Here is a 14,902-nt window from a genome sequence, read left to right as displayed (position 1 = left end):
TCTGTTTAAATATGGCCAGGCCATTTTATCAAAAGCTTTTTCTGCGTCCAGACTCAGCAGCATTGTAGTCTGGCTCTCGGGGTTTTGTGCTATGACCGTCGCCGCTATGGCGGCTCTGATGTTTTTTAAAGCACTTCTCCCTTGTGTAAAGCCTTTCTGTGCTGGATCTAGTATGGACGGGAGGATTAGCTGGAGTCTGTCGGCTAGTATTTTGGACAGGAATTTATAATCGCAGTTTAACAGCGCTATTGGTCTGTAGGATTTTGGTTCTGTCTGGTCTTTGCCCGGTTTGGGGAGTAGTATAGTTCTTGATACTCCAAAGTCCTCTGCTTGTGTGTCGTTTTTGTATATTGTGTTGTACAGTTGAGTCAGTACTGGCACCATATCTGTTATTAGTATTTTATAATATTCCGTCGAGAATCCGTCAGGGCCTGGTGTTTTTCCCCCTAGTGCCCTCGAGATCGCCCCTCTTACTTCTTCCTCCCGTATGTCAGCGTCTAGTAAAGATGTTTGTTCTTCTGTTAGTTTTGGTAGGTTTACAGATTCTAGGAAACTGTTTATGTCCTGCATGTTTGTTGGTTCTGCCCTGTATAGGTTTTCAAAGTATTCGTGTAGTATTTGAGTCACTTCTTCTTGTTTTGTTGTAAGATTATCTCCATTGGCATGTCTCAGTGCCAATATTGGTTTGTGTGGTTGTTTTTGTTTAGCCAGATTGGCTAGCAAGCGACCTGTCTTGTTGCCCCACCTGTAGAACTTGTTTTTTGTTAGTTGTGTTTGCCAGTGTGCGTGTGTATGTACAAATGTGTTTAGTAAATGTTTTGCTGTGAGGAAGGTTTGATATGAATTATCGTCCTGGGAGTTCATGTGTTCTTTTTGTGCCTCCAGGAGGGAGTGATGTAATGTCTCGAATTCTGTGTGGAATTTTTTCCTCCTATGGGACAGGTAGCTTATGATGTGGCCCCTCATCACTGCCTTCGAAGCCTGCCAAAATAGGTTTATGTCCTCTATATGGGCCCTATTGTCGTCTGCATAATTATTCCAGTTTATTTTCAGGTATGCCCTAAAATCCTCTGATTCCCACAGGAATGAGGGGAATCTCCATATTTTGGTTAGCCTTCGCGGGGTTGTCAGTTGCAGTTTCATTGTTATCGGTGCATGGTCACTGAGGGATATTGGGTGGATTATTGTTTGGTGGTGATATTCGAAAGTGCTGTTTGATATCAGGAAAAAGTCTATGCGTGAAAATGAATGGTGTGCATTGGAGCAGCACGTGTATTCTTTATTGGTGGGGTTCAGGAGTCGCCACGGGTCACATAGATTGAGATGTTCTTTCAGTGTTAGTAATGCATGTGTGATTGAGGTTGTTTGGGTGGATGGTCCTGTTCTGTCCAGTGTTTCGTCTTGTACGCTATTAAAGTCTCCTCCCATGATTATTCTATCATTTAGATACGGTTGTAGTTTTTCTATTAGCGTGGCACAGAATGCCGGTTGATTTGTGTTGGGGGCATATACGTTCACCAAGGCATATATTTGTTCTTCCATTTTGATTCTCATTATTAGATATCTGCCCTGCGGGTCGGCTATGTTTTGTAGTATTACATGTGGTGTGTTTTTCCTAATCAAAATGGCTACTCCTCGTGATGCTGACGTGTGTGAGGCTGTATAGCATGCGTCTATCCATGGTGCTTTTAGTTCCCCTTTTCCCTCTTTTTTCCAGTGTGTTTCCTGTAGAAACACTATGTCTGGTTTATATCTTTTTAAATGTGTGAGTACTTTTTTTCGTTTAATGGGTGTGTTTAGTCCGTCTACGTTCCAGGACAGTATTTGTATCGTGGAGGGTGTTTGATATTCAGTTGTCTCTAAGTCTGTGGGCATGTTGGTGTGTGTCGGTTATAATTACCGTGGTTTTTGCCTCTTTGTTGTCGTCACATCCTTCGGTCCCAGCGAGCCGTGGATGCAACTGGGTGTTTATTGTGCCATGCCTGCGGGGCTCTCCGATCCTCCCTTCGGTCCGTTTTCTAAAGGTCAAATGGGTCAGAAAAAAAATAGAGAACATAAAAAACATGAAAAACGTAGTTATAAACATATAAACTTTCAGTATTGAATTCTTTTTCTTTTGCATAACGGGTGCCACATCCACGATGTTTCGAACAGGGTCATAATAAAGAGCAATTATGCAGTTCCTTTTTCCCCCATCTTTCTCATCCCTGTTCTCCGTCTTCTTCCATGCGCAGATGTCTTCTGGCTTCCTCCGGGGTGTTGAATATTAGAGATTTATTGCCATGTTGGATTCGAAGCTTTGCCGGATATAGCAATTGGAAGCGTGTGTTTTGTTCATGTAAGGCCTGGCAGATTGGGGTAAATAGTTTGCGTTTTTGTGATACTGCCACTGAAAAGTCCTGGAACAGTAAGATCTTTGATCCTTGTATTATTAGTTCTCCTTGTCGTCTGTAAGCTTGTAGGATTGTTTCTTTTGTTGCCCAATGCATGTATTTTGCTATCACTGGGCGAGGTCTATTTCTGTTGTTACGCCCCTCCCCCGGGGGGCCAATTCTGTGAGCTCTTTCTATTGTTAGAGGGTCTTTAGGTATGTCGAGCTGGAGTACTTGTGGTAGCTCAGTAGTTAGGTAGGTTATAAGCTGGTTATTGGTTACTGTCTCAGGTATTCCCACAAAGCGAAGATTATTACGGCGATGTCTATTTTCTAGGTCGTCGATTTTCTCCCGAAGCATTTCGGTTTCTGACTGATTTCTTTGTAGCGAGGCTTCCAAGCTTGCTATGGTTTGTTCTGTGTTCTGGGTTTTCGCTTCTAATTCCGTCAGCCTTTGGGTGTTTTCCGTGATTTGGGATAATGCTGAATTTATGGATTTATGCAGCGCCTCTAATCTGTTATCAAATAGGGGGAGAAGCATTTTTGACACCTCCTGTGCCACCAGTGTTGCCTGGGTTATGTCCACGTTGTTATTCATTGGTTGGTCATTAGTTTGTATGGAGGAAGTGTTCATTGTCTCGTGGTCGGTGTCTGGTAAGACCGCGGTACGTGGTGGGGAGTTTTTCGAAGGGGATGTAGGTTGGTGTGTGCTTTTGCTTTCTCTTTCTTTGATGTTTTTGGCAGATTTGTTCTTTTGTTGTCCTCCCATGGATGTTTTGTCTGCGTTTGGCTGGCGTGTTGCCCTTGTTGAGGTGCCCGCGTTTTTTTCGTTTAGATATTTGTCCATGTTTTTAAGTCGAGTGGTTATGCGGGTTGTTTTGCTGAGATGTCTTCCCTGTTCTTGAGGTTTGTCTGGTTTTATTGCAGTTTAATTTTGTTGTGGATGTGGCTTATCTTTCATTATCTATTGCTCCATCTCTGTTTGTCTGGGGTCTTTGGTTCGCTTCGCGACTAATGTTCCTGCTGGTTTCGTTTTGTCACTTTTATCTCCCCCACTCCTGTTTTTGGTGTATTTTAGTTATTCTGTTTTGTGCTGTCTGTGCTTTCTCTCCCCTCTTTTCCTTATTTTCCCCCCCCCCCCCCTGTTGCTGTTTTGTTCTTTGGGGGTTTGTCAGGGGTTAAATTCGGATGGTAGTTCCTTGGGATCTTTTCTGTGGTATGTACTGGGTTTTATGTTTTTCTTGAGGTTGGGATGGGGCTCCTGTGGTAGTTGTGGTTGCCCACTATTCTTGAGCTGTTTCCCCCCCCCCTCTCTCTTTGCAGGGGGTCTCTGTGCCTCTGTTGCGTTCTAGGGCCCTCTCTGCAGCGTTGGTGTGACTGTGTGGTGTCTTCACACTTCTTTGCTGCCTCTCGGCTCCTTCCCCTGCCTGGTGTGATGGGCGGGGCTTATTGTGGGCGTCGCGGTCGAAATTTAGGCCGTGGCTTCTGCTGCTGCTAGGCCGCTGCGTCCCCACAGGTTTTCGGGGGGGTCGCCGGTTCAGGGGGGGTTTCTCCGGTTGTCCGGGTGCTCTCCCGGGCTATTCTCCCCGTGCGGAGCTGGGTTATATCTGTCACGGCCCGGGTGTTGTGGCGCGATGCCCGCTGCTGCCCGCTTTGGCGTTCCGGTGGGGTTTCTACTCTCGGGGGGTCTCCCCTGGTCCTCTATGGCTTCCCGAGGTCTTCCCCCCCTCTCGCGGCTCTTACCGGGCTTGGTCGCGGTTCTCGCGGCCGGAAATTTAGTCCGCGGCTTTGGGCGCGTCCAGGCCGCAGTGTCCCCGGCGCTCCCGGTGTGTCTTGGGCGGGAGCCGATGGGTCTGCAGACCTTACCGGAGATCTTCGGCGGAGGTAAGGTCCCGGCTGGCTATGGGTTGGGTGTCCCGTTTTCTTGCCTCTGTGCCCCGGTTCTCCTTTCCCGCGGTCCGCGTTTGGAGGTTCACGGAGGATCTTCCGGGCCCCTTGCCGGTGTTGGGACTTCTGCCTAGCAAGCAGGGGAGATGTCCGTCCCCCGCAGCTGCTTTTTTGTGGGTCACTAGAGGGTCCCGGTGTCTCTGGGAGTTGTGTCACGCAGGAGCTCTGAGATACACGTCCTGCTTCCTCTGTGTCCTGGGCGGAAGTCTGTTAAAGTAACTTTAATAAAGTTTTCTTGAGTATTAAAAAAAAATTATGTGCCTATAAAATATGTTCACAAAAGCAGTTTTCTTAAACAAACATTAAAATTTTTTTTGTAAATAGTACAACGCGAAAAAAAAAAATATCTGGAATCGCTTTCATATTTACCACGCCATGAACAATGTAAAAACCAAACCCACGCAAACGTGGCACAATTATCTTTTTTTTTTAAATTCCACTTAGAACTACAGCTCTTCTCTCAAAACAAGCCCTAATATGCTTATATAGATGGAAAAATAAAAAAGTTATGGCTCTGGGAAGGCGTGCATGAAAAAATAGACGGCTGACAACTTAAAGTAACAGGCCTTATTTTAATATAATGCAGCAAGCGCACTCATACTCATTTAATATCTGAATAAAATGACATAACTCTTGTATTGACTAACTACATAATAATGCAAGGTTCTTAGCACGCATTTTGATGAAAGCATGAGGGCCCATCCAGCATGTCCAGGTGACCATGCTTTCAGACTGGTCCTAGCACTAACAAATACCACTAATAGATACTAACAGGTATCCTACAACTCTGAATCGATTGTAGGCTCCGCCCCAAAAGAGATGAATATCTGTTAGTGGTAGGAACCATCTGAAAGCATGGACCTGACAGATGGGCCCACATGCCTTGATCAAAATATGTGCTAAGAACCTTGCTTTTTTATGTGGTTAGTACGTACAAGAGTTATGCAATTTTCTTCAGATATTAAATGTGTATGAGTGCTGTTGTCACAATATATTAAAATTATAGCTCTTACTTTTAGTTGTCTTGATCATATTAATGTTACGATCGTGTGGGCAAACTAAGCACGGGGCCCACACGATCACAACCAAAGGCGACTGGGTACGCACACAGGTTGCACACGGTATTCACATGGGTTTCAGGCAACTGACCCTGTGCTACGAGGGGGATCACAGTGTCCTACCTAAGCGGGGACATTGCCCAAATAAGAGCAGCCCAGCTGTCTTCAGATCTGGGCCCTAGCTGATTCTAGGAGCCACGCACCAGACCGGACACATTCACATGCCACATGACAGGGACTGAACAACAGGACACACAGAGCCATAATACACAGCATACAACAGCCAAAATGTAACCACTAGTAATAGATAGGAAGCTGAATATAAATACCAGGTATTAGTTGACATTTTGTACAAAACGTGAAAGCTAGCAGGCCACTTTACGGCTCCTGGTTATACTGCTAGTCCCTACACTAACCAGGAGTCCATCAGAACTGGACAAAGTTCACACAGAACGCTGCGACAGGACACAGATCACAGGTCACACAGCACGCTGACACAAAGCTGACAGAAAAGAAACGAAAAAACGGATATGAACCAGCAAGACACAGATCACACAGCAAATTTCAACAGACAAGGATTCATGACTGCTCACCCTGAACACCAGACAGAGACTGACCAGGAGCTGGGTTTATATGTGAGCACAGAACTAGGAGATTGGCTAGCAGGAAGTACCACACCCAGCCAGCTCAATTAATTAACCCTGTGAGGTCCGTGCTGCTGGAAGCACAGTAGTACAACATGTTTAAGCAGCACACGTAACAATCAACTGTAACAATCCTTAGTCTCGGCCTTCTTACCTTTTTGGAAAATGCCTTCTGCTTCTGGGAAATGTGGGTGTTGCATAGGAGTGTGGAGTGTATTGTTGCCTAAGCAGAAGAATATGTCATAAAAGCGTCAATGACAGCTAAATGACGGCCCCTGTGGGAGCTATAACAGTGGCCATAAGCCGCTACAAGATGACTAGTCTCCATATGACCGGAGCATTGCAAAAATTTATAGGAGATGTAAGTCAAAAGATTTTGTACCCAATTTAACTTAATTTAGGGAAAATATCAGCCTATACCTGTATATGTGCCTACCTCAGCACTTCAATGTAAATGCAAGGATAAAATATGCTCAAAATAAAGGTTTATATCTATTCCAACAAGCAAGGGCATAAAACTGATACAAGTGGATGTAACACAAGAATGTGTATTCTGCTTAATGACTTCTCCATTTTGAAGCATTTCAATTAGCTGATGAAGATAATTGCCTGTTGTAAGATGCCGAGTACCATAACTATTACCCAAATTTCTCATATTTATAAAAACATTTAGTAACCCCGTGTGATCTGCGTGTTCCTCATAGCTAGTATCATTTAATGTCACATTAGATTATACTGGATCCCTGTAAATCCTGTGTAAAAAGTACCCAAATCCAGAGCCAGTGTTAATCCATGGAACTATTCACAAGTCTTTGGGTGATTTTTTTGTAATGTGTGGCATGCCTTATTGGAGTCGTTGGTTGCTGAAATTACAGGTTTACATTTTAAAGAGGTATTCCTATACAGAGGATATATTGTAAATGTGTTGCTCATGTGAGTCCCACTGTTTGCTCAGCTTTTTCTATAACTCCTTTAGATCTCTTAATCAAAATCTATGGGAAGGAGCATGCAGAAGTTGGAAACGGGGTCATAAGATGCACATTTCACCTTTTTTTGTATCTAAATTATGGAGGATCATATATATAATATTAATAATATGAAGAAACACTGAAATAATACAGAATTTAAACAAGTTCAATCTAATGTGTCCATTGTTTGGACCACCAGTAATCAGCAGTAATCTGTGACAGAAGCCAGAAGCAAGTGTTCCGTTTCCCTGCAGCACCTCCAAAGGAGAAATGAAGTATTACAAAATTCTCATTGCAATCAGTTTACTGTCCATGTAGTGCACTGAAATGGACAGACATCACGAGCAAGAGCCACTGTTTCTAGTTCACCTACACTCTGGTCAACAGATAAACATCCTGAAGAGGGGGGTCTTTAAAGGAACTCTGTCAGGTCCTAGGAGCCCCCAAAGCTAAACTTATGGGCTCACAAGAGTTGAAAGGCTGAATCTGGCAGTGTCTTAGGCCACGGTCACACGGGACCGAAATCTCGCGGAATGACCGCACGGAAACACCATGAGATTTCGGTGGCAGAAATGCAGCTTCAAAACCCGCGTTTTGAAGCGGCTTCACTGTCTGTATTCCTCTACGGCTATCTTTTCCCCATAAAGAGGAGCAATGGCTGTAGCGGAGACGGCGATACAATTGACATGCCGCGGTTTTGAATTCCCCGCGGCATGTCAATTTCAGTGCGGCCTGGCCACGACAGACTGGCTGTAACATGTGGACGAGATTCTTACAAATCTTGTCCACTTGGCTGGTTAATCTCAGGCTTAAAATTGACGGCGGAATTTCCGTGCTGAAAGTCTGCATGGAAATTCCGTGGCAAATCCACCCTTCCTAAACCCGGCCTTATATTTACCTTCCCTGCTGTTGTCCCACTGTTTACTGTCAAAGCCGCCTCTGAATATTCCTGGCAAACTACATGGGTGTGCGCATAAAATCACAGGACTAGGCTTCTCATTCCATGCGAATGCTGAGTAGTCCAACACATGCATTCAGAGGTGTCTTTGACAGTGAAGGTAAGTATAAGATGCGCATTGTGTTGCAGGTTCAATCCCCATGTGGTTCTGGTAGCCGACTCAAGGTTGACTCAGCCTTCCTTCCTTCCGAGGTCGGTAAAATGAGTACCCAGCTTGGTGGGGGGTAATAAATAAATTAAATGAAAACACTGTGGAATAAATTGGCGCATACAAATGACAAGATTTATTTTTCATGTTTTGTGTGTTTCAGCTGCTATGAGCCCATAAGTTTAGTTTATGAGACTCATAGGAGCTGACAGAGTCCCTTTAATGGCTGGCACGTTGTTTATTAGACAGAGTTCCTATGAACATAATTACAACCGCTCTCTCTAGATCTTTCTAGAAGACGGTTCATATATACAGAGGTTAGACTAAAATTATCTTCTAAGAGTAGGAGCTGTTATTATCGTGGAAACATAAATTTACTAAAAAGCAATTTTCAACTTGAGAATTACTAATCAGGAAGAAACTGCACCAGACTAATGGCGATTGCCACGCATACCTGGTATTCAAGTATCTGCTAATTGCAGATCTCCGAGGCGGTGAAGAAACTGAGTCGGAAGTATTAAAAAAAAATAATATTCATGTCACGGTAACAATGACAAGCTCTGGGTGAGTTTGGGTGAGAAAAATGTAAAGTACAATATGCAAGAAGTAGAGCAGAAGTAACATACCTGAAGGAAAACGTACCGCCATATACTGCACTGCAGTTGATTTGTCTACATTAAACATTCATGAATAGGTTATAGTTATGTAACAGCAAACACAAAAAAACTGACTTCTGGACTTAATAGTTACACGTATATTACAATATTGCGCATAATCGCATACTTGGGCTGTATACATACTTTGGCATATTTGGTATCTTAATCACTGCATTGTAATATTATAACATGATGCTTATGTACTGCAGCCCGATTACATGTCAGGAGTGTTACCTTCTGAGGCATGTACCCTTCCAGTGGCTCCTTTCCTTTTCCAGCTTACTTCTTCCCCATAGATTATGATTGACATAAATCTCACTCGCCATCTTCTACTTAAAGAGGTGTTGCAGCAGCAGGGAAAAAAAACATAGGAAAAAAAAAAAACGAACAGTTACAACAGTACCTCTTCGAGGCAGAACTTAGTGTCGTTGACTATTTATTCACTGATTGATATAAAAGTGATCTTTCCAAGAGGTTATGCAGCGGATGGGGTGTATAATGTAAGAGATACAGCCAGCTGAATGAGGCAGCTGCGCTTCCCACTGCTCACTGGGAGCCCCTTTGTTTAGCTGATTATGGTAGAGTCAGGATTTGAGACCTCCACTGGTCAAGTGAGTCCCAGAAAACACCTTACCATTGGTGTAAGCTATAGCAGAGATGTACCCCAGCTCCTAGCTGGCATGGATTTCAGTTGGCAGCGCACGCATGGCCTAAGATGCACCTAATGTATTAAGACGCTTTTGCCTCTTAATACATTTTGTGAATCTTCATCTAGTGGCTTCAGATTAAAGGCTTATCCCACGAAATCAAGTTATTCCCTACCCACAGGATAGGGAGTAACATTTCCGATTGCTGGGGGTCTAAACACTGCAACCCCCACTGATCCAGAGAATGGTGCATATTCTGAAGCGGTCACATAGGACACCGCTGCTCTATTCATTTCAGTGGGACCACTGGAGATAGTCGAGTACTGGAACTTGGCTGTCTGGCAGTCCCAATGAACTGAATGCCAGAGCCCTATTCTGAGGATTGGTGGGGGGCCAATGGTTACAACACCATCAATTAAAAAGTTATTCCCTATCATTTGGGTAGAGGCTGTGCTGCTTTTGTGGGATAAACCCTGTAAAACTGGTCTGAATACATTCCCTCTTTATCTACTTTGCAGCTATATAATATGGCGCCTGTGATAATTACATTATGCATTACCTTCCTTGACTTCATACAGGAATACAGAACTTATTTTCTACTTTTGTTCTTCTCAGAATGACATTACTCCCTTACACGTGGCTTCCAAGAGAGGCAATGGTAACATGGTGAAACTTCTGCTTGATCGAGGATCGAAGATCGATGCCAAAACGAGGGTAAGGCAAAATAGGACCATCCAAATTATGCAAGATGGGATTTGTGGTTGACATCAGACTTTCAGCGCTCACGTTCTTCCAGGCCTACTAATTAGTGGTGAATTCTAAGGAACAAATTTAGGGAAATGTGCATTTTGCTCTAGAGGCTCCAAAGGCTTCTTTGATGTAATAGAGGACATCAGTAGCAGAAACTTCATACGACTATTTGAGGGGGGGCTGCTATAGTTCTTACATTGCTCCCTAGATCCTTTAAGCTATGTTCTCAATGTCTATTGTCATTTTTTTAAGTGGTGTTTAGAATGACAAGCCAAGATGGTGGCATTTATAGATCCGTTTACACCAGGTCCAGCTATGGTGATGAGATGTTGGCTTTAGACAATGGAACATGGGGGAGAAAAAGCTGTCCCAACATCACTGCATGAAGGCTACCTCCACTCTGAAACCATTTAGGCTCGGTTTTACAGAGTATTTGGGCTTTTATGTTTGGCTCATGTACTAAAAAAAATATCTCGCCACATTGGAAATATCTCATCTGCCACTTTATAGTGGCAAACATCGGCAATGGGATACTTTGCAAACGAAAGGTATTCCAAGTGCTACATGTTTCTTCACCTAATTCCTCTGCATTGAAAGGCACTAGGAACAAAAAGTATGCCAGCACACCTCCCACCTCCGAGTATATGCCAAAAGGACTCTCTTTTGGGATATGTGCCGTAAGTGGTGCCCTGTGGATACATTCAGCATATGAGCTGGGAAAGCTTGAACTACCCCGACCGTTGACCTTCTTGTGAACATAGCCTGACATAGCCTGATAAGTAAATCTTCCCTAATAGTTTCCTTTGGAAATTGCCAAATGTTCAGGACAGACCTACAAACTCCAGAACACTTAGAAACCCTTCTTGTAGGGGAAGAAGAATACATGAAAGTCTGTTTATCAAAAGCAACTTCACAGTATTTGCAGCTCTCGAGAGCCTCAGAAAGCCACACAGATATCATACATTTTAATGAGAGCTTCCGGAAGGCAGAAACCTCTTTTGACGGCGGTTGCTGAATATGCATTTAACACATAACTCACGCATCATGTCTTACGTAAAGCTGATGCTACAGTATTGATTTTTTTGGAGAGAAGCCAGCCTTCCTCTTCATGCATTATATATTAGCCGACCAGCACTAAGAGGTGAGACATCACCTGTGAGACTAGGTTGTGTGCCCGCCTGGCGCCATTTTGCTCACCGATGATGTACATACTGTATGCTGCCGAAATCCATTTAACCCCTCTAATGTGTTAAAATTAAACAGACCATAATAGAATGGCCGTATCTGCCATATTGAACTCAACCATGAATGTCAAGCTGCTCTCCAATGAAATAGTTAAAACATAGATTTAACCCTGGACTACCGCCATGACAGGTCAATCCAGAGCCGACGGATGAAATAGGTCTTCACCCGCTATACCAGACATTGCTCTCTATTCGTTTGGTCGTAATCATTCTGTAAGCGAGTAAACCTTTTAATGTCATAGTCATTTGCCTACTTTACACAGCTGCCGGAGTAATGTCAGCAGCTCCCAAAGCACCCTGCAGCTGGACAAGAGTAGTATCTTGCATGTTTCTAGGCTTTTTACCCAAAGTATATCTTGCTCATCGTGATTTCTTTACAGATGTTAACCGTTTATATATTTAATAAGACCCTTCTGCCATAGGGATCCTTCCAGCCCTCTTACTGCAGTAGTAGCAGCATGCTATGGCCCTGAAGGCTTACAGCCACTGACTAGAGACTTAACAAGGTTCATTACCAGAGGGTGACATTAGTCAGAAGCTGTCTTAATACATATGTGCAAATATTAAATAGCTTTCAGTTGTTATAAAAAAAAATACAGGCTGGGATTTCTACAGAAGGTCATATGAAATATATGGAGTGTATGTCTATATCTATCTATCTATCGCATATCTATCTATCTATCGCATATCTATCTATCTATCGCATATCTATTTATATCATGTCTATCTCATATCTATCCATTTATATCATGTCTATCTCATATCTATCTATTTATATTATGTCTATCTCATATCTATCTATCTATATCATATCTATCTCATATCTATCTATATCATATCTATCTATCTATCTCATATCTATCTATCTATCTCATATCTATCTATCTATCTCATATCTATCTATCTCTCTCATATCTATCTATCTATATCATATCTATCTATCTATCTATCTATCTATCTATCTCATATCTATCTATCTATCTCATATCTATCTATCTCTCTCATATCTATCTATCTATATCATATCTATCTATCTCTCTCCTATCTATCTCTCTCTCTCCTATCTATCTATCTATATCTCATATCTATCTATCTCTATCTCATATCTATCTATCTCTATCTCATATCTATCTATCTCTCTCTCATATCTATCTCTCTCTCATATCTATCTATCTCTCTCATATCTATCTATCTCTCTCTCTCATATCTATCTATCTCTCTCATATCTATCTATCTCTCTCATATCTATCTATCTCATATCTATCTCTCTCATATCTATCTCTCTCATATCTATCTATCTCTCTCATATCTATCTATCTATCTCATATCTATCTATCTCTCTCCTATCTATCTATCTATCTATCTCATATCTATCTATCTCATATCTATCTATCTCATATCTATCTATCTATCTATCTCATATCTATCTATCTATCTCATATCTATCTATCTATCTCATATCTATCTATCTATCTCATATCTATCTATCTCATATCTATCTATCTATCTATCTCAAATCTATCTACCTATCTCATATCTATCTATCTATCTCATATCTATCTATCTATCTATCTATCTATCTATCTATCTATCTATCTATCTATCTATCTCATATCTATCTCTCTCTCTCATATCTATCTCTCTCTCTCATATCTATCTCTCTCTCTCATATCTATCTCTCTCTCTCATATCTCTCTCTCTCTCTCATATCTCTCTCTCTCTCTCTCATATCTATCTCTCTCTCTCATATCTATCTATCTCTATCTATATCTATCTATCTCTATCTCATATCTCTCTATCTCATATCTCTCTATCTCATATCTCTCTATCTCATATCTCTCTATCTCATATCTATCTATCTATCTCATATCTATCTATCTATCTATCTCTCTATCTATCTCCTATCTAGCTCTCTGTCTCATATCTATCTATTTTATATCTATCTATTTATTTTATATCTATCTATCTCATATCTATCTATCTATCTCATATCTATCTATCTATTTTATATCTATCTATCTAATATCTATCTATCTCATATCTATCCATCCATCCATCCAGTGGGAAATAAGGATTTGAGGAATAGGGTCACATCTGGGATAGGGGGTATAGAAGTCTGTGGCATATCATGCACCCATCATTGTATGTCAGGCACTAACAAATCTGGGGACACTTATAATGACATTTATAAGTTTCTGGCATAAAAAAAAATGTTTTAAAACTTTGCACAAGACTTGGGTTAACATTTTGTGACTCTTTCTCCTTAACTCCACATTCCCGAACATGGGGTGGGGCTTGTCAGGAGGTAGTGTGGCCATCCCGGGCCAACACATTTAATGTATACCAGACTGGATCTGGTGCACATTTCTGTATGGGTGCACAGAGGAGTCTAATATATGAAGAGGTAGGGCTTTGGTGCACCCATTCGTTGGTGACTTCAATGATAATACATTTCGCAGGTGTAGGTATCCTTTATTGAAAATACTTTATTTAGGACCAGCAAGTGTAACGTGTTTCGAGGTACGCAGATCTCTTCATCTCTGCATGTGTTGGTATATGAAAGAATTCCATGGGCTTCATTATACTTAACCATGTAAGCCATTATTGGCCCGGCTACGGCTCCGAGGCAGCAGAAAAAGCTTTCGTTCCAGCTTGCAGGTCTTATATGACTTTTGATCAACCAGCACGCTAGTTCAGCAATACCTATTTCCTGTTGACTATCTTGGCGCATCCTACTTCTGGTCTGTTTCTACCTGGAGGCTGCTCTGCCCGCTTCCTTACTCTCACCTTAGTATATGACAAGATGTTTGCCTCTGCGTATATTAGGTGCATCAGTAGAAATTATGTTAAGACCTCCATTTGAAATGTTGGTCTTAATAAATTTCCCCAATTGTGGCCACTGAGTTTTCCTCTGCACCCATCGGGATGTAGCGTTTCTCTTGCTCTACTCATGTTCTGAGGAGCATGAAGAGATCAGAAAGTCTTTTGAAGTCAGTGTCCCTCACTGCCACTGCTGAGTATCTGGGACATTGCAGTTGGAAGTAGGCTTCATCCTCCATGGCCGTCTGGTGGCACTGTTGGCACAGTCTACTCTCCCTGGGCTTGTAATTCTGGTCTTTGCTGTACTGATTCGATGCCCAGGCTCTGGGCACTCAGTCCAGCTAATGATCTGTCGATCTCAGGGGTTTGGTAGTATCTGCAGACTCTGATATATTGTGACTTTCTGAGATGTCCTTATGGTGTTCCTCCAGTCACTGATATATTCCTCTTAGCCCTTGAGTGGGTTCGCACAAGCGTTTAATCTCCATTTTTGCTTTCTGTCTCTCTGTTGCAGAGAGACTGAATTAAAACAGAATTAAATTGATGCATTTTTATCATCATTGATAATGGAAAGCTTTCCATTTGCTTCCATTCAGTTAGCTTACATGTACCTCCTTCCTCATTTCGGTTTATTTGAGGCGGTGCTGGTCGGTGTTGGTCATGTTGGGTTCTGTGATTTGTTCCGGGATGT

The 14,902-nt window shown here is 42.2% G+C and overlaps 1 protein-coding gene across 6 annotated transcripts in view; it reads left to right on the top strand.

The window, feature by feature from the left end:
* Nucleotides 1-14,902, top strand: part of ANK3 (ankyrin 3) — a 331,375-nt gene that overhangs the window by 137,728 nt on the left and 178,745 nt on the right. For all 6 annotated transcript variants that reach the window (XM_066600799.1, XM_066600801.1, XM_066600798.1 and 3 more), the window contains one exon: nt 10,013-10,111. In XM_066600799.1, the coding sequence (XP_066456896.1) occupies nt 10,013-10,111 (99 nt within the window). The remainder of the gene's footprint in view (nt 1-10,012; nt 10,112-14,902) is intronic.

Source organism: Eleutherodactylus coqui, chromosome 4 (genome assembly GCF_035609145.1).
Source record: "Eleutherodactylus coqui strain aEleCoq1 chromosome 4, aEleCoq1.hap1, whole genome shotgun sequence".
Lineage (NCBI taxonomy): Eukaryota > Metazoa > Chordata > Amphibia > Anura > Eleutherodactylidae > Eleutherodactylus > Eleutherodactylus coqui.
The sequence above is the reverse complement of the archived record's forward strand: the minus strand, read 5'-3'. Positions and strand labels throughout refer to the sequence as shown.